Raw genomic sequence first — 19766 nt, 5'->3', positions numbered from 1 at the left:
CAGCCTCTGAAGGTATGTATTTTGAGGGTTTAAAAGATTCTTCATCATACATCGGTGTGGATTTATTTTCTTTCTTTTATATTCATTCAATTATAATCATTTTATTATGCCATATGATCATTTATAATAATCATTTAAACCAGCCATTTGATTGATGAGTCATTTATATCATATTATTATTCTTTATATTGTTTTCCATTGTTGTTAAGTCTTATGATGTGTGGTTTCTAGGGATATTTATGTTCACGAATAAGAGATTAGAGGGACATTCATGATATAATAACACTTGTTGGATTTGGGCTGGTCAGATGTTTCAGTCTGAGCATTGAAACATATCATATGCTACTATGATTATTCAATAAACTCTGCTTTACTCAGTCAAAATCTTGGCTGATAAAAGACTGTTAGTACAGTTTTGGGTACCAGACAAAAAAATCTTTGCTGACTGGGGTTTGGACATATATATATATATATATATATATATATATATATATATATATATATATATATATATATATATATTTTTTTTTTTTACTGATTTCACTTAATTAAAACTTTCTTATATACTACACTATAGCAATATTACTATATTAACCATAAATTTCTGGAGTCACCTCCATCCAGTATGTGCAATGTGCACAAATCTTCCCCTCAGCTGACTTGCTATAAGAACTTTTGCTTATCTTGTTTGTTTGATAAAATAATCAATAAAGCTTTTCTAATTTGTTACCATGTCTTTGTCTCTTTGCTCCCATTCATGCGTCTGCATCTGGGTTTGTAGATGATTTAACAAATGGGAAGAGCTTGACTCTCTTTGAATATTAAACTGAATCTGATATTGCTGCATAAAAACGATTCACACACAAATTATAATGAAACTTGACATAATATGGACATTGCAGACACGCACTCAACTCATTATCAATAGTGTTAGATGCTTGATCACATCATTATCAGCACAAGCACATACAGTATGACTGGCTTATAAAAATGTGTTTGTTATTCATGCAGACTATTTCTTCAAGAGGCAAAAGCCTATTCTTTAAGAACGTGTGCTTTATTGTGTGACAGCAGATTATGCCTTGTTTAAACAGCATCATACACCTTCACCTCTTCTTCAGTTTCTCTAATGAACAATTTGTGGAATTAAAAATGTATTAGATACTTAAAGATTCTGGTACATTATAGATATTAGGGCTAGGAAATTTTTCCGATTTTATAGATTAATTCTAATTTAGCGTTTTGCCATAATTATTATTTTAATTTTTTTTTTTTTTTTTTTTTTTTTTATAAATCAAGGAATTGAAATTCTGAATAGAATTATTACCAATTGTAAGAACATGCTAAAAATTAAAAGTTGAGAGAAAATAATGATGGCTTGATTGCATGAAGGTGCACGAGTGGCATAGAAACTGCCCTGCAACATTTACATTAAGCATGTGAGCTCCATTACATTCAGATGTAAACAGTGCAGGAACCCTTTGGTTTCAGTAGTCTGTCTCAGCTAACTTTCATACGAACCATTACAGTACATGAACAGCCATCAAGACACTGCGCCTCTCCAGGAACAATAGTTTCTGTTCAGGATAATGTTCACTGGGACAGGCACTTCAGTAAATCCTGCAATAAGAGAATCACTCCTGACATCAGAAAAGCTCACCTTCCTCCAGCGTTTCTTCTCAAATGTGTCCTCAACATAATCCTCAAGCTTTACTCTCACTACCTCTGGATTTACACTAGTATTTAGTCTTGACATCACAGTAGTCATCCTTTTGTACGAGAAACCCAGAAGCTGTCTGCAGGGGTCAAAGGTTGTGTAATAGGTTTGCCCTCAATCCAAAACACACTCCAATGCTCCAGTTAAAGAACAGTTAAAGACACACCTTTTCTACAAGGACTGAACCACTATTACATCAACAGTAATGCTGGAAGAAGGATTTACTTTAATAAAAGTTTCCTTTATGTTGAGTGTTACTTCCTCTGCTTCTTTAATGTGTGCTGTGATTAATGAACCACTAATTAATTGTTTTCATACACTAAAGAGAGAGTTTCTGAAGCCTGTTAAAACCAGTTGGATGGATTTTGGACGAAAGGAATGAATGAGGATCCAGATGCAGTATGTTAGATGTGATTATGCATGTATGTCTTGTTTCTGTAAATACTTTTATGAAATTGAACAATGTTTACTGAAAACATTGTGAAAAGTTCTTTTACAAAGCTGAACCATGCTAAAATACAAAATACACTGAACAAAGCATATTATGCTAAATATCATTTTAAATTAACAGAGAAGAAAACAAGACTCTCAGATTTCAATTACGTTAAGTCATGTTGCATTAAAAATCTAATGTAGACGGAGTGACTGTAAGACAGTATTGTCTGTTTGCTCAAACTATTTTCCAACCACAATCCAACAGAGTCATAGCTGAAGATAAAGGAAATGATTCATGACCACATAATGACGCACAGCTTCTTAGGACACATTTTCTGAGAAATGACATGTAAAGATTGTCAATGATCTGTTGCCTAAATAATCTTTTACATGTTTGTACAAAAAAACAAAAAAACATTGAGATTAAGATGAGCCGATTCTCTTTGTCTGTGTTAGTACAAATTTTAGTCTGTTGCCTATATTTTGTCAAGCTTGTTTTATAATGCATTATTTTGCTTCATTTACTCTTCATCAGTTTTATATTTGTTTTGTTTGAGCTAAGAATGAAACTTAAAAATGTTTCCTGTGTGATTACGTGAGCTAAGTTAGGGCAGAAAGTTTCGTTTGTGAGGAAACAGCCCTCACAGGCGTGACGTTTTCAGAGGGAAAGCCTTTAAAAACCAGCAGAAGAAGGATCATCTCACAGTCTTCACAAGACACAGACGAAGAACATCGCACTTTTCTCCAGAACATAAACATCTACCAATGGCAGTAAGTAGGCGAATCTTTACATTCGACATTCGACACAGAAATCTAGATCATATAGTGAGAACCAAGATGTGTTGAATATACTGCTTTTAATGCACCTAGCTGTCATCTTTAATAGTATTGCAACTTTTTGATAAAATGTGAATATGAAAATAGCTTGTTCAGTTAACAACAGTTTACAACAAAGTATTTCAAAACATTGAAAACATATTTTGTATATGATCTTGATTTTTAAATATTTTTATACACAAAGATATGTAATGTTTGTAAATGATTTGTAATGATAAAACATTATTGCTGATACTATCGCTATAATCCTCCTTAAATGTGCTTTACGTTGTGTCTCCTGTAGTACTGTTCAGTGTTTTCCATACAGGATGCACATAGTGTGTATTTGTGAAGTTAGAAGTAAAATGTGAAGGTGACTAAAACAAAACATACCTCAACTAACTGTACTTCATCTTCCCAGGCAAACTTCAGCCCCAAAAAAAATGGCCGAAAAGCGATACCACATGTCTGTGAAAAGGAATACATTGAAATAAAAGACCTGAAAATAAAAGATGAGCTAAAACAACGATATATGAATAAAACATATCTCCCGAAAGACATCCCTGATTATCCTTCTCCTGTTGAATTTCACATCACAGAAGTGGCTCATGTCACTAACAAGACGAGGCTTGAGGGCATCTGGAAGTCAGAGGGATTCATGGGTCTTGACAGAGATTCGTTTTCATGGTGGAGCCTGAAGATTAATGAAGCGGATATAAGAGCAGCTGAGGAGCGTTACCTCGAGAAACTGTTCCCAGACATAACCAAAGAACAAAAAACAGCTCATCCGCCGTTTCTGAGTGATTTCACCACATCACCCTTGTTCCTGAACAAATTATCACGCTACGGTAACTTCCGCTTCACCTTTCCTCTGACTGAACTGATGGAAGCCTACAAGAAGCAGAAGTGTGAGGGTCAAGAGCCAGTTCTCCGGATCTACGGGACCAAACTTTTCAGACAGGAGATTGAGTATGTTGTTCTTGTTCACAGCCCTGACCTCAATGAGAAGTTCAGTCAATTCCCAAAGCTAACAGACAACCCATGGGTTGCTTATGATGGACATCAAATCATCTGGAGAGCCCAAGCCATTTGTGAAACTCACAACTTCCAACTGGTAATCAGAGGAAACACAGCAGTGGCAGAACCCATGTGTACACATCAGTTTTATGTGTGGGATCATGTTAGCCTTGTCTTTTACACTGAAGATGTCCTGACCTTCCCTAAGAGAAGGCTTAAGGCAAGCCTCAGTTGTTGTGAACTGGATCTAAAGGTAGACCTTTCAAATGGGGAAAACTGCCCTTCACTTGCTGATGCCGACAAATGCATTGAAAGATTGGCAGATGATGAATCTGAAAAAGAAGATGATAAAGAAGAATATAAATCAGTGGAGGTGAAAATGGAAGTTGACTATAAGTGTGCAAGTTCTGTAAGAGCTTTTACAGTTTTATGGCTTTGTATGGTTTTGCCCTTTGTGACAAATAGCTTGAGAATAAAAGGGCACATAAGATAAACAAATAAATAAAAGGTGGGGGTGATTTCTAACTTATATATGTTACTTGTCATTGAGAGGCTATAATAAGATTAAAAAAAAAAAAAAAACTTTCTGAATATTGCATGATGTGGTTGAATATTATGATTATTTTTTTTTTCCAAACTTAAAATGCTCTCTGTCGCACTTACACTGTCCTGGGCTGCGTTTCACAAAAGCATCGTAAGTCTAAGTAAATCATAGACCCATTGCCACCAATGCTCTCTCTGATTAACTTACCTTACAGTGCTTTTGAGAAACGCACCCCTGGTCATTGTTTTAGAGTCTCACAAAGATTATAATTAAGCTTTTACTTTACATCGTTGTGCTGACAATTACCCAGCATGCCTTGCATTTTCTACCTGTATATTGATAGTTGTGTAAATAAAGCATATGATGCAATACAGAATGTGAACATGACTCACTTGGTTGTGATCAGCAGCAGCAGTTTCACAGGGTTGACTGATGAGGTCACGGTTATAGATCCTGTTTCAGCACATTGACTGAAGCCTCCAGCTTCTCCTGCAGGAAACATGACAAAACTATCACTATAACTAATCAGGGCCAGCAGCCTTTATGGGCCCCTAAGCAGAATTTTATTTCGCGACCCCTTGGTACCACGAGTACAGCTGGTTATTGTCAGTGCTTGATTATTCACACACTAAATCTAATACACCTATTATCAATTTTATTTGTTGTCTGTGTGTTTATTACATCATATCCAACATCTGCCTGGCATGCTTACCCCTATAACAGTAGCAAACCCACAAGAAATCAGGTGTTTGCATTTTAACATTCAGTCTTAGCATTACTTCCTCAAATCTGATTTGTTCACCCCAGGTTCATTTTGTCTCCCTCCCCCCATTTCAATTTAAAAACCTTTTGATGTGCTTAGGCTAGCGCTGAGCCAGAGCCTTAACTGTTCAGTGTTTTCAGCCACATAAAGTGGATTTTAAGTTTCAGACATTTAATCGACATTTCAATTAAGTTCAAGTTCAATTTATTTATATAGCTCCATTTACAACAGCAGCAGCTGACCAATGTGATTTACAGCATCAAAATAAAATGGTAAATAGAGCATCAATATATATCACAACTAAAAACTAAAATCATATCCACATTTAAAATATATAACAACATGTAAGAAATAAAACCAGAATTGTCATTGAAAATCGAGTACAGAGATGTAACAAGTAACATTGTAAGCGATGGAGAAGTAATGTGTTTTGAGTAGAGATTTAAAAACCTGTAAAGTAGCAGTAGATCTAACATGATCTGGTAGGGTTTAGGGCCTACAACAGTGAAGGCACATTCACCCCTTTTCTTTAATTTGACTCTAGGAACAGTGAGCAATCTAAGATTACTAGATCTTAGAGCTCGAGCGGGGTTAAGTGAGGAAAGCAGCTCAGATAAATATGAGGAAGCTAAGTTGTTTAAAGACTCTAAAATGCACAGACACTAGTACTAGCAACAACAACAACAAAAAAGACATTTATAGCTTGGTAAATACACAAATTTCCATGGAAAGCAGCAGTAATAATCTGACATTTAATTCCTATCATATACACACACAGTGTCGGTTAATATAAAGCTTACTTTGTTTTCTCCCAGTTCACTGGCCACTTACTTTCATGTGATTCAGGAGAAATGGGTGAATTATGTGATGTTAATTCGACAGTTCCACAGACAGCGTCCAATTTAAAGATATTAAACATCAAAACAGTGTATTAGAGCTGCACATTAATTGATGTCAAAAGCAGTCATCAAATGCATCAAATGGGGAACCCCCACACCGTTGAGTGAGTAACAGACAACTGTGCAGTCAGCAGGGCTTTTCCCACCACACAGAGCCCTGTTGAATGTTCAGATATTAATTGTATTGTTCAAATCCTGTGTGTTTGTTAGCATGCAGTCATGTTCAATGAACTAATCTGAGGCTAAACTTTGCAGATGTAACAGCACAGACACTGCATGTGTGAAGAAAACCAGTAACCTAGTGTTAAATTGTGCAGCTGTTACATTAAAGAGTTGCAGCTACCTAATGAAGTCAGTAATATTCATCAACTGGAAATATATATTTTTTACTTGAATAAAAGCTGTAATTGATCATTTATTTTCACCTAAATAAAGCATGTTAGTACAGGAAAGAAAATGTTTAGGTTCTTTGACCAAATGGTTTTAAAAACCCAATAGAAAACATGGGGAAATTAAAGTATTCTCAGTAACATAATATGTCGATGTAGCAACAACAACAACAACAACAACAACAACAAAAAAAAACAATATATGGTTTTCTCAGATATTATTACGATTATTAACTTTTACACTTGCAACCCTGCAATAAATGAATCAGTCCTGGCATCAAAAACATTCCTCTAGTGTTTCTGCTCAGACAGGCCTGAAAAATTAATAAACATACTTCAGCTTTACTCTCCTTTCTGGATTAACAATCATCTATATTCTCAAGATCCCAGCGAGCATCAATTTGTACGAGTCTCCAACAAAACAAAAATATCTCGTGTCTATGCACTCACAAAATCCTGGATGTGCACACACACACTCTTTCAATGTGATAGTATTTTTTATAGATATATTTTGTAAAAACAAACAAGTCTGGACAACATTCAGATGTACACTAACATGAAGATGACCTATAATCTAAAGCAACAAAGCTTTAATTTTTTGTTTTAAATTAAGTGCTTTTCAATCCTGGTCCTGAAGAATCACTGCTATGCACATTTTGAATGTCTTTCTTATCTAACACATTAAGTTCAGTTAATGGAGCTCTTTCCTAGTGAGCTGATGATCTGAATAAAGTAAGGGAGAAAATGTGCAGAGTGGTGGGTCTCCAGGACCAGGATTGAAGCACTGCGTTAGTTGTTTAATATAAAAAATAGAGGAACAAATGTGACTACCGGGAAAAGAGAGAGCTTGTCTCAGTTGTTTCTCACAGCAAGCTGTTCAGCCTGACAAAGAGACACTGTAGAATCAGCATAAACTGCAAACCCAGCGTAGAGGGGTTCAGTGAATGTGGTGTTGAATGTGTGTAAGTGTGTGAGTGTGTGTGTGTCAGAGACGCTGTAGAAGGACAGAGAGCCAGCCGACACATCCACATACACTCCTACTCTATTAGAGGATAAAGGGAAGTGTATATTATTGCTCACATTACTGTGCCATATAGTGAATTCATTAGCACAGCAGTACAGACTCCAGGATTTGTCATTGTATCCAAACCAGCAATCACTCACTCCTTTCCTTCTGATGCCTTTATATGACACTACTATTTCAGCACCCTTCCCAGTCCATTCAGCCTCCCAGTAACAGCGTTCAGACAGACTCTCAACACACAGAACCTGCTCACAGCTGTCAAATCTCTCTGGATGATCAGGATACGGCTGTGGTTCTGTCACATGTATAATCTTCCTCTTCTCATCAGACAACACAAGTTGAGTGTGTGCAGTGTTTGGATCCAGTGTGATATTACAGGCATCTGAAAACAAGAATGATACACATATGCCAGTTTCAGAGCTCTGTGTGGGTATGTATGTGTGTATGTGTGTGTGTGTGTGTGTGTACTAGTTTAACTATACTTGTGAGAGCCAAATGTCCTTGTGTAGTGAAATATTATGACAATCGACTTATAAATTAGCCAAAACATATTTTTACGTGTATTGTTTTGCACACGTTTCTGTGAGGGGTAAGTTTAGGGGTAAGGGTTGAGTCAGGCTATAGAAAATATAATTAACCTGTTATAAAATCAGTGGATGTCCATGCAGTGTACTTAATAATATAGTCAAACAAACATGAGCCTATGAATGTGTCAGAGAAAAACCTACATTTTCTCAGTCCAGGTGTGATTCTAAAATGTTCTCCATTATCCACCCTAGAAAGAGACAAATAGAAACTATGATAAATGATTTATTATTAAAAGTCTAATAAACTAATATCTACAAAGGCACCAAAGACACATCAGCTCAAAAAACCAACAACACCCATAACTTAGTGAAGATAAATTCAAGACCAAGTGACTAAACACAAAATAAATTGTTCGAACAGTTCAAAAATTCTCAAAATATCATAATTTCAACCAAGGTATAGATTTAAAGGGGGGTGAGCAATTTCTGGTAAACGATACTGATATTTCAAATAGCCAAAACAAACACGCCCCTACCCCCAAAAGGATCTCGTCCCTATTTCAATAGCTCCACCCCACACATACTTATGCAACCCAGGCAACGACTATGGCAGAAAAAGCAAAGTGTGTTATGTTAATCCAGATCAAATGTGTTCTGGTACTTTTCAAAATGGTTTTTTCAAAAATGTCTTACCAAAACTGAATTAAATGTCTTTACTGTCATTGTACAAGTACAATAGAATTGAAATGCAGTCATTTGGTTGCATGATCTAATAAAATAAATCTAAATTAAAATAAACAAATCTAATAAATAACAGAAACTAAAATAAAAACACACCGTACATACACAAGACATGTAACATTCAGCAGAAAGTTACATGACTCATATAAAGCATTGCATATTATGTTCTGTCTCTGTTATTTCAGTATTTAAAACAGGCATGGCTTTGACATAGAAATTATTTTAGTCTGTTCGTTAGAGTTTTCAGGATCTTGTACCATCTGCCCGAATGTAACAATTAAAAAAGAAAATGACCTGGGTGGGATGGGTCCATGGGTCCTAATCCAAGAACTCAAAAGGTGGCCATCAAACACTGATTTTATTTGTTTTTATGCTAATAATATAATATATATTTTTAAGAGATATTCACTTTACAGTAAGTGCCGGAAATGTTCACACAGTACTGTACGTGTATACATATAACACCCAACACTGATTATCAGTTTTATTGATCTAGTGTAAAATCCTGCTACTTCCCCACATACTTGAGTATCTGCAGTTTATAGTTTAGATCCTGCAGTTTGTGTTTGAGCAGCTGGACTCCTGATTGTCCTGGGTGATTGTAGCTCAGATCCAGCTCTCTCAGGTGTGAGGGGTTTGAACTCAGAGCTGAAGACAAATAACCACAGCCTTCCTCTGTCACCATACAGCCTGACAACCTATAAATTGATACATAACACAAACACACACATACGTCAGATTATCTACAAAACAGAAGATTAAATAAAACAATTAGACTACACTGTAAATAATAATAATAATTATAATAAAATGCATTATGAAGAAGAACCACACCTGCTATTAGCAGCATTAGAGCTAACATTAGCATTAAGCTACATCAGACAATTCATGAAACGATTAGTACACTTTTACTCAAAACTCACTTTAAACCCAGATCGAGTGTTTGTAATAACTTCCTTTTGCGATCACGGGTGGAATTTGGTCGTTTACATTTGTAAAAATATGCAATTTATAGCCTTTTACATTGCTGCACAAGTTAGCATTTCAGATGTACATTTTCTATGTTTTCTATAAAAATTCTCTAGATCTCAAGAAAATCTTATACCAAGCTTTACTATTGTAATCGCGGGTTTATTATTTGGATATTTCATGGTACAGCGGTGTATCAGTGTTGTTGTGGGCAGATATCAACCACAAAGTGTACACGAACCATGTTACACAATGTGACGCTGTACGGTTATGACACTCTGAAGATTGACAAGATGAAGGACCAATTAAAGTATGTCTGACACACAGTGCGAGCACTGAAGAGCACACATATAGCACACAAATAGCTGGGAGAGGCTATTTATCATCAGATCACGTAAATCAGTGGAAAATTAATAGAATGTTTTATCAAACATTGTCTTTAAACTTTAGAGTCTTTAAACTTTCAATTGATGCACAGATTGTCCAGATCAAGTAAGAGAGTGATGTTTAACGTGCTGTGAAAGTGAAACAATAATAAGCTGGGGCCATGGACAATCTGTGACAGCAAAAAGGTTAATTCACAATATAATGCAGTAGCCTACGTTCTCAAACATTACAATTATCCAGAATGCATTGTTTTATGGCATATTACTGTTTTAATGGAAAACAGTATTTTACTGTCAAAATTTTGCTGTTTTTTTAAACCAACGGTTTACAGTGTACTCTTGTTGATCCATTTATGTGCCTTGATTAGGGTGACCATATGCATCCCAGCCAGGATTTTAATAATGCCTAAAACATCCAGAGCAGTTTGACCAATAACATGCAGGTATTGTACATAATCGACCAATCGTGGGGATGCGTGTGAGAAGGTGAGATCTAGAGGGAACGATCAAAGCGATACAATTATGCGCACGTGTTTGTTTGTTCAATTGACTTGAAGCGTCGCTGCGCACAAATAAAAAAACAAAAACAAAGTGTGCCACAATGCTTCAAGTCGAACGAACAAACACGTGAAAGTGATCCGAAAGCATATTGAGCCATCTGCTCTGCTCTTTATAACTCTCATGAATGTTACACAACAATCAACCTGCACAGTGCAAATAGCCAAAACCTGGAAATTCTAGGCAATATTAATCCTGGCTGGGACTTGTCCCGTATGAACGGTGTATATGGTAACCCTAGCCTTGATTAATGTCCCTGTTAATACTTTTAACAGCTTTTATAATGATTTCTATCATCTATTACAGCAGTACTGGTTATTAATTATCCAGGTTTCAGAGAGTTGTTCTCTTAGGTACTTTTTGCAGCAGTGTATTTATAATGAATGTTAACATGGAAGTTTATCCAGGAACTTATTTTACTAAATGTGGTCATTAAAATCACAGATTTTAAGATTTCCTAATGTAGGCTACCAAGGAAAGGTCAAAAGGATTTGAACATCATGAAGTTCTGCAATTTATACTACAAATAAACACGTAAAATCTTAAAAAAAACGTTTAATTTGACTATTTTGAGAAGATCTGGTTTATTAAAACTGTTAGAGAAAGGACATTTCAGAAAGGCAAAAAGTGTAGACATCTAGAATATTTGTTTTAAGCCATTTGATTAAAAAATTACAAGTGGAAAAATAAGTTAGCTGTTGGAACCAGGAATGCCCTCTTTGAACAGTGTGTTAAATGTAACAATTTCTGAGCATTTGTGATATCCAAGATCAAATCTGACAAACCTCAGTGCCTCCAACTGGCAGTTTGGGCACTTCAGTCCATCTGAGAGCAGCTTTACTCCTGAATCCTGCAGGTCATTGTTACTCAGATCCAGCTCTCTCAGGACAGAGATTGAGGACTGTAGAGCTGATGACACAATGTCACATTGCTTATCCGAAAGATTACAGCCAGCAAGACTGAAAGAGAGTGAACACACAAGATTTAAATTCTTAAACCATTTCTACAACTGCTTTCAAAAACATCAACAAAACAATCAGTTTAGTTAAAATTTATTCTAAAACTAAGCAAATTATACTCAAGATAAATTAAACACTCACATGGCTTTTCTGCAGTTGATCACAGCTGGTATCAGTCTTCTTCTACCCTCAGCTGATGTGTTGTATTTCCGGAGGTTCAGTTCATCCAACGGTTCCTCTGACATCTGAAGCATGTAGGAGATTGTTGAGCAGTGAGCAGCAGAGAGTTTCTCTGAGTGTTTGTCTGATTTCACAAACTCCTGAATTTCTCTGAACAGAGTCTGATCTTTCACTTCCAGCAGACAGAGGAACAGATTGATGGATCTTTCAGTGGAGAGTCCATGTCCATCTTTGATCTTCTCTTTAATGTACTGTATCGAATCTTTGATGCTCTCTGAGCTGTTCTCTGTGTGTGTCAGTAGATCCTGAAAGAGTCTCTGATTGGACTCCAGTGAGATGCCCAACAGGAACCGCAGGAACAGATCCAGACGTCCATTCTCACGCTCAATGGCTTCATCTACTGCAGCTTTAAGCAAATGTTTTACTGAAGCAAAATTTTTCAGTCCCTTCATAGTTTCCTTTACATGGTAATAAAACACGTAGAAAGCAGCGAGAAACTCCTGAATGCTCAGATGAATGAAGCTGTAAACTTTCCTCTGATGAATCACAGATTCCTGCTTAAAGATCTCAGTGCAAATCCCAGAATACACTGAGGCGTCAGTGACGTCTATGCCGCTCTCAATCAGGTCCTCCTCATAGAACATCACATTGCCCTTCATCAGCTGTTTGAAAGCCACTTCAGCAAGTTTCACAATCACTTCTCTGTCGGACGGCAGGAGTTTCGCTGGATCTCTCTCTTCATACTTCTGCTTCCTCGTGTTGATCTGAATCAGCAGGAAGTGGATGTACATTTCAGTCAGAGTTTGAGGGATTTCTGCACTCAGATCTTCTTCCAGGAGCTTCTGAAGCACAGTGGATGAGATCCAGCAGAAGACGGGGATGTGGCACATGATGTGGAGGCTTCTTGCTCTTCTGATGTGTGAGATGATTCTGCTGGCTTGATGCTCATCACTGATTCTCTTCCTGAAATATTCCTCCTTCTGAGGCTCAGTGAATCCCTGAATTTCTGTCAGACGGTGGATGTATTTGGAGGGGATCTGATTGGCTGCTGCTGGTCTGGAGGTGATCCAGATGAGAGCAGAGGGAAGCAGCTCTCCTTTCATGAGCTTTGACATCAACACAGCCACTGATGAAGTCTCAGTCACATCACAAACTTTCTGAGCGTCTGAAAACATCAGTGTGATTCTGCTTTCATCCAGACCATCAAAGATAAGCACAACTTTACACTCCTCATAAATCTGTGAGTCCAGATCTTGAAGTTCAGGGTGAAAGTCCAGCAGAAGTCTGTGAAGACTGTACTGATGATCTGGGATCAAGTTCAGCTCTCGAAATGGAAGCACAAACATGAAATCTACATCCTGATTGGCTTTTCCCTCGACCCAGTCCAGAATGAACTTCTGCACAGAGACGGTTTTTCCGATTCCAGCGATGCCTTTAGTAAGAACAGTCTTGATCTGCTCTTTCTCCTCACATCCTGCTTCAGCGGAGGCTTTAAAGATGTCATTGCAGTAGATTGGAGTGTCTTGTGAGTGTTGTGTTCTGGCTGTTTTCTCCATCTGTAAAACCTCATGTTCTTCATTCACTTCTTCTCTCTCTCCCTCTATGATGTAGAGCTGTGTGTAGATGCTGCTCAGGAGGCTTTCATTCTCCTGGAGTTTCAGTCCCTCAAATAATCTCTCATACTTGTTTTTCATGCTGGTTTTGTGGAGGTCTTTCACTCTCTGAAGAACATCATCCACTGGTTTCCGCAGGTCCCCAGCCTCACTGGATGCAGTGCAGGTCAAATATATTCTGTCAGAAAATATAATTACAGTGCTTTCAATGACTGTTCAGAAATTAATACCATCAGAAATAGATATGTTTCTAGATATGATTTTGATGTCCCTGTGCAATGCATATTACATATTACTGGATTACATGTAGTGTTAATTCTTAAAAAAAAATATGTCTTAAATCATGTTATTCAAGTAAGTTGCTTTACAGTAAATTAACATGTAAATGTTTATACTAACAGGGGGTCAGAGGTCACTGCATCACTGAAAGTTTCAGGTTGCTTCATGGATCTGCTACTCTTCACAGACACACAGCTTGAATGTGGAGACTGTGATCTGTGTCTCTTCCTCCTGCTGATACTGCCAAAAGTCAAATAGAACTGTGTTAGTGTTGGGGATTCTTCAGATACTTCAGTACAGGTTACATTGTTGCAGGAGTGGGAGGCATCAAAAGCCTTTATAATTTAGTTAAAATATTAGATTTGAACTTTGAGTGCCACTTAATGAAACTCAAAACAGGAGAAACTCATCAGCGAATACCACTTAATTTAAAATTCAATTTCATAGAGATCATCACTGATGAAGTCAATGTAAAATCTCTTTAACCAATAAAAAGTTATTACATCAAATATATCACTTTAGTCAACCAACAGTGTGTTCATGTTTCAGAAATTAACTTACAAGATTTTTGGCCTGCAGGCCTTGAGTTTGACACTTGTGCTCTAACAGATGTAGATAATCACATACACACACTCAATCTCTCATTATTATACTCATAATACCCCACTCTACATAATACTCTCATAACCTCACTGAAGCAGCCATTGATTTACTGATGACCAATTATTAACAGCAACAGTTGTGCTACTTAATATTTTTGCAATGCTAACTTCTCAGTTTTACAGTTTCCAAACAAATATTCAGCAGCACAACTGTTTTCATAGATGATAATCAGAAATGTTTATGGAGCAGCAAATCATTGATTTCTGAAGATCATGTGATGCTAAAGACTGGAATAATGATGCTGAAAATTCAGTTTTGATCACAGGAATAAATTACATTTGAAATAGAAAATAATTATATTAAATTGTAAGAATATTTTACTATATTACTCTTTTGCCTGTTCAAGGAAATGCTTTTGAGCCTCTGTTACGACACAACAAGGCAAAGTTCACTCACTGATTGCAGGCTCCTGTACATCACTCGTGTCTTACCTGGGGTCAGACGTCATGGTTTCATCACTGGATGCAGAGGGCAGATTCTTCATAGGTTGATCGCAGCTTGTTTCAGGAGATGAAGAACTCATTTTAGAGGCAATATCATTGTCTTCTTTTTCTTCACTGAGATTCATGGCTCTGCCCTCCACTTTTGCTCAAAATACTGTTGAGAGAATGACTGTTTATCTATATTCTCAATAACAAAAGTTTCCTGTACATTTAGGCAGAAATAGTCGGACCATCATATTCATTTGGCCCGTGGAGGGCTGGAAATGAACCAAAAAAAAAAAAAAAAACTACTAAAAAAACCCCCCTGCACATTACTCTAAAGTTATAATGAGTGTCGCAATTTGAGTAAAATGTAAAAATGTATTGAAATTGTCAATTACAGCATCATATTTTCTCTCATTTCATTAAAGATATATATATATATATATATATATATATATATATATATATATATATATATATATATATATATATATATAATTTTTTTTTCCAGCAGCAGCACTGACCACAACCAATCAGACAAATCTGTTGAGTGCATGATAGTAATTGACAATCAGAGGCATATATATTAGTAACCAGCTTAAAAAAAGACAAAACCTGATAATTATTCTGATATTATTAACTCTGCAGGACAGTGTTGGACACTTATTTACAGTTACTTATGGCGCTTTGGTAATTTAAGTGAAATGAAGCAACAGAAAAACAATGCACTTTGCTGCTGTTGTGATCATTTTAACAAATTTATGCTTTGTAATTTATATATCCTACTTTAAATAATTATAAATTACAATTAATAATTCAGCCCATTCTTCTAAAAAAGTACATTTGGATTTATTTCATATAAAAGTTTGAATGCAGTTATTTAAAATGAAAATGAAAGTGATTTAAATGCACATTGATTTAAAATCATACTTTATGCAGTTTAAATTGCTATATTCTGAATATGCAGCTGCTGTCACCTTTGCAGTGAAAAGTCTTTACTTTTGATTAAAAACCTCACGCTAACAGCTTATATCTTATTCTGCTTTAAGAAATAAGGGGGAAATGCTGCTATTAATATTGAGCTTTCATCTACACACATTTTGGCCCAAACACATTTACAGTTATTAATCCAGCCCTCAAATTCACAGATTCACAGTGTTGTAGCCATAGTTCAGTGGAATACAGGTTAAACTCGATGCAGGTGCTGTATAGGTTGTAGAGCTGGGTTAAAAGACAAAGCAAACCTGGTGTCAATATAGTTAAAGAATATTGTTGTGATAAATGCACATCTCTTTTTTTCTATTTTTTCAACAGAATCTACAATATTTGATTCATGGATGTTGTTTCTTATTATTATGTACGTTAAAAAATGCCTATTATACATGTTTAACCAAACTTTAATTTCGTTGACATCTACACAAATTAGGATATTAATTAATTATACACAACAGATTGTAATCGATAGCACGTATCAATGTTATATATATATATATAACAAACACCCCAGGAAATTTGTGCAAACATCTAAATTCACTTAAGCACTTTAATCATCGACGTTTAAGACATTTTTTCAGAGTTTTAAAGTTGTCTAAATACAGTAATGCGGGACTGAAATACCATATAAGAAACAATTAAGAACATAATATTTTATATGACTACATGGTTAAATTATTAAGCTCTGAACTTACCACAAAAGTCAGCCGATTGTTTCCTCAAAATGGCGTTTATTATTTCTCTTGGGTTACTTTCGTTTCTTTATAGTCACCTGTTAAAGGTGAGTCTTGTTTTCTTTTTCCACTCGAGCTCCTTCTAGTGGTTGAGATCATCATTACAGTTTAACAGCAGCGGTGTTTTACTGCTTTAGCTGACTGAACACACAGCTGAACTATCCAAACTAGCGGCAACATTTTATGTGGCTTACCAGGGGTCAGAGGTCACTGTCACATCACTGAAGGCAGAGGGCAGATTCTTCACTGGTTGATAAAACGCAAAATTTAAAAGTTAAAAACATGTTGTGTGTAGAAGAAATGATCATGTACTGCTTTAACTAGTTCCTTAGTTCTGTACTACAGTACAACTTTATTCTTACTTCTGATGTGACCGCAGGAAAGTGCAGTCTAATTATTTTACCACTGATAATCAAAAATAAAATACAAATACAGTTGATCCCTTGTATTTATTTATTTAGATATTGCAGTTAAGTTTCACTGCACGTTAAACTCAATAAGGTACAACTGCAGTTTGCTCTGATGATGAATTATTACAGGTTCAAGACTCATTTCCTCCTTTTACTTTTATCTCTAGTTACCTGGGGGGTATTCCAGAAAGCAGGTTATGGGACACACCTGGGTATGTTTAAGAGTAAGCAACTTCAGTGAGCCTTCAGTGGGCGTGACAGTGCACAACATTATATAATATTACAATATGTAATATAGCCTATTATATATATATATATATATATATATATATATATATATATTTATATATTTCATATGTTAATGGGGAAGCGCTAACATAAGTAATAAAAAAGGCAATATATTATTCTAATATGATTATTTATTTTATTGGCATATATAAGTGTTATCTGTATAAATTATAAAACACTATGACAAAGTAATTTTTAACTTATACATATTTATTTATTTTATTTATTACATTTTATATCATCTCACACATGGATCAGCATTTTCTATGATGTCTAAATTTAAATCAAAATACATGTCTGATATGACTTAATATATAATTAGCATAAAACAAACAATATAAGTCACATTCTCAAGGATTAAAGATTAAATGGAAATAAAAAAAAAATTGCACAGCCATCAATTAGGTGGCGATATGCACTAAGAAGATTATCTGTCTCATATTCTACTGTCAGGACATAATGATAGGTTTAACAAATATGTAAAAAAAAAAAAAACATTTTTACTAAAGTTACCTACTGCAGCTTTAAAGAATCAAATAACGTTTTGTTGTGATACTACTACATGATGGCTACTGGCCCCCCAAAAAAATACAGTAGATACAAAATGTTAAATATTCTGAATGAAATCTGCATATTTCAAAACCTTATCATTAAAGCAAATGCTTTTTGAAGAAAACCAGTAACCCAGTATTAAACTGTGTAGCTGTAACAATCAAGATGTTTTTTTTTTTTTGCCTGCCTTGGTGTTTAAACATTAAACTGTCAGTACTGTAATAACATGAAGTTAGATTCAGTCAGATTATTTCATAATTAATAACTAATCCAGAACAAAAATGAAACAATAACACACAAAGCCAATTTGACTATCTTCGAGTCTAAAACACCCACAACAACAGACAAAACCTGATACCTTAAAACCAAACCAACAAAAGCATTCAGAATTTATGAAATGTACTGTAAAATATAAATAAATAAAGTACTAGGTAAATAGATTACTAAAAACTAAACGTTTTATAGCCTCTAAGTGAAAGGGAATTGGATTGTTGTGAAAGAAGGCCAATCAGAACTTTTTATTATGATCAATATACTTCTATGGTGTTTGTGAGAGAATAGTTTGTTCAAACCGAATTCATGTGTTACTGCCCACCGAAGGGGAACCTAGTTGATGGACTGCACAATTTGTTTTGAAGTGAAATGCAGACCAGAAAGTTCTATAACCTCAAATCCAAAACCCTGTGCTCTATATTTATTCAGCCATTAATAATATGCAGAATTTGAATCAGTCTTTGAATGCATATCTATGAAAGCCTGGAGCTAATGGTGATTGCATCTTTATCTCAGAAATGTTGACGAATTTTATTCATTGCCATTTGAAGTCTATATCTAAAAAAAACTGTCCTTTACTAGTCCTTTAACTACACTCTATCCATCATAAATTACATAATATACATAGTATCTGAAAATTGTATATTGTTAAAAAACAAACGGTACACTTGTAAATAAAATGTCTGTACATTAATTTAAATATTTTTTTTCAATATATCTATTTCTGTATATAGTGCATTATTTATTTTTCAGTTATTCTTATATTAGTGTTGTCTCATCTTTACTGTGTAAGTATGCATGTCTACTCTGCACTATCATGTTTGTGTGTACTTTCTTCTGCACTGGAAGCTCCTGTCGCCAGGTCAAACTTCTTCTGTGTGTAAACATACTTGTTTATAAAGCTCCTTCTGATTCTGATTTTTGGTAATTGTGACTTTATATCCTACAACTGCAACTATTTCTAACTACAAAAATCACAGTTACCATTCAATTTTTCTTCTCAAAGATGGAAATTACACTATTATATGCGTCTCTGCAATTCCTCACAGGAGGTTGTTAAATTTGACAGAATCACAGCAGAATCAGGATAAAGCCTAAACCCAGCGTAGAGGGGTTCAGTGAATGTGGTGTTGAATGTGTGTATGTGTGTGAGTGTGTGTGTGTGTGTCAGAGATGCTGTAGAAGGACAGAGAGCCAGCCGACACGTCCACATACACTCCTACTCTATTAGATGGTGAATTTAGAGGAATGTTTGTCCTCTTCTTATCGTGCCAAACAGAGTAAATTGTACCACAACAGTAAACACTCCAGGACTTGTCATTGAGTCCAAACCGACAGTCGCTCCCACCTTTCTTGATTCCTTTATATGCCACTGCAATGTGAGCCCAGCCTGTCAAATTAGCCTCCCAGTAACAGCGGCCAGTCAGTCTCTCTTTACACAGAACCTGCTCATAGTTCTCAAATCTGTCTGGATGATCAGGATACGGCTGATGATCTTTCACACATTTTGCTTCTTTGTTGTCTTCAGAGAGGATGAGTTGAGTGTGTGCTGTGTTTGGATCCAGTGTGAGATCACAGGCATCTGAACACAGAAAAACAGATCAGAACATCA

At 35.6% G+C, this 19766-nt stretch overlaps 2 protein-coding genes and 1 pseudogene across 3 annotated transcripts; 1 reads left to right on the top strand and 2 right to left on the bottom strand.

Annotated features, from left to right (window-relative positions):
• The first annotated feature begins 2871 nt into the window (after positions 1–2871).
• LOC132142073 (uncharacterized) lies at positions 2872–4905 on the top strand. The gene is made up of 2 exons (XM_059551711.1): positions 2872–2923; positions 3390–4905. Exons 1-2 carry the CDS (start codon positions 2918–2920, stop codon positions 4476–4478), a joined length of 1095 nt encoding a protein of 364 aa, XP_059407694.1. The 5' UTR covers positions 2872–2917; the 3' UTR covers positions 4479–4905.
• An 824-nt stretch (positions 4906–5729) lies between these two features.
• LOC132142870 (NACHT, LRR and PYD domains-containing protein 3-like) lies at positions 5730–16633 on the bottom strand. 2 transcript variants are annotated; one of them, XM_059553055.1, is made up of 8 exons: positions 16593–16633; positions 14911–15076; positions 13937–14056; positions 11886–13715; positions 11571–11744; positions 9397–9570; positions 8333–8379; positions 5730–7986 (listed from the first exon to the last, which is right to left on the bottom strand). In XM_059553055.1, the coding sequence occupies exons 2-8, from the start codon at positions 15045–15047 to the stop codon at positions 7433–7435; spliced, it is 3036 nt and encodes a 1011-aa protein (XP_059409038.1). In that variant the 5' UTR covers positions 15048–15076; positions 16593–16633; the 3' UTR covers positions 5730–7432. The 2 variants fall into 2 exon arrangements, with proteins under 2 accessions (XP_059409038.1, XP_059409039.1); XM_059553056.1 differs by having other exon boundaries at positions 13937–14044.
• A 1329-nt stretch (positions 16634–17962) lies between these two features.
• LOC132142869 (NACHT, LRR and PYD domains-containing protein 12-like) overlaps positions 17963–19766 on the bottom strand; it is a 52091-nt pseudogene continuing 50287 nt past the window's right edge.

Source organism: Carassius carassius, chromosome 6, assembly GCF_963082965.1.
Source record: "Carassius carassius chromosome 6, fCarCar2.1, whole genome shotgun sequence".
NCBI classification, from domain to species: Eukaryota; Metazoa; Chordata; class Actinopteri; order Cypriniformes; family Cyprinidae; genus Carassius; species Carassius carassius.
This window is presented reverse-complemented; position numbering and strand designations above follow the sequence as displayed.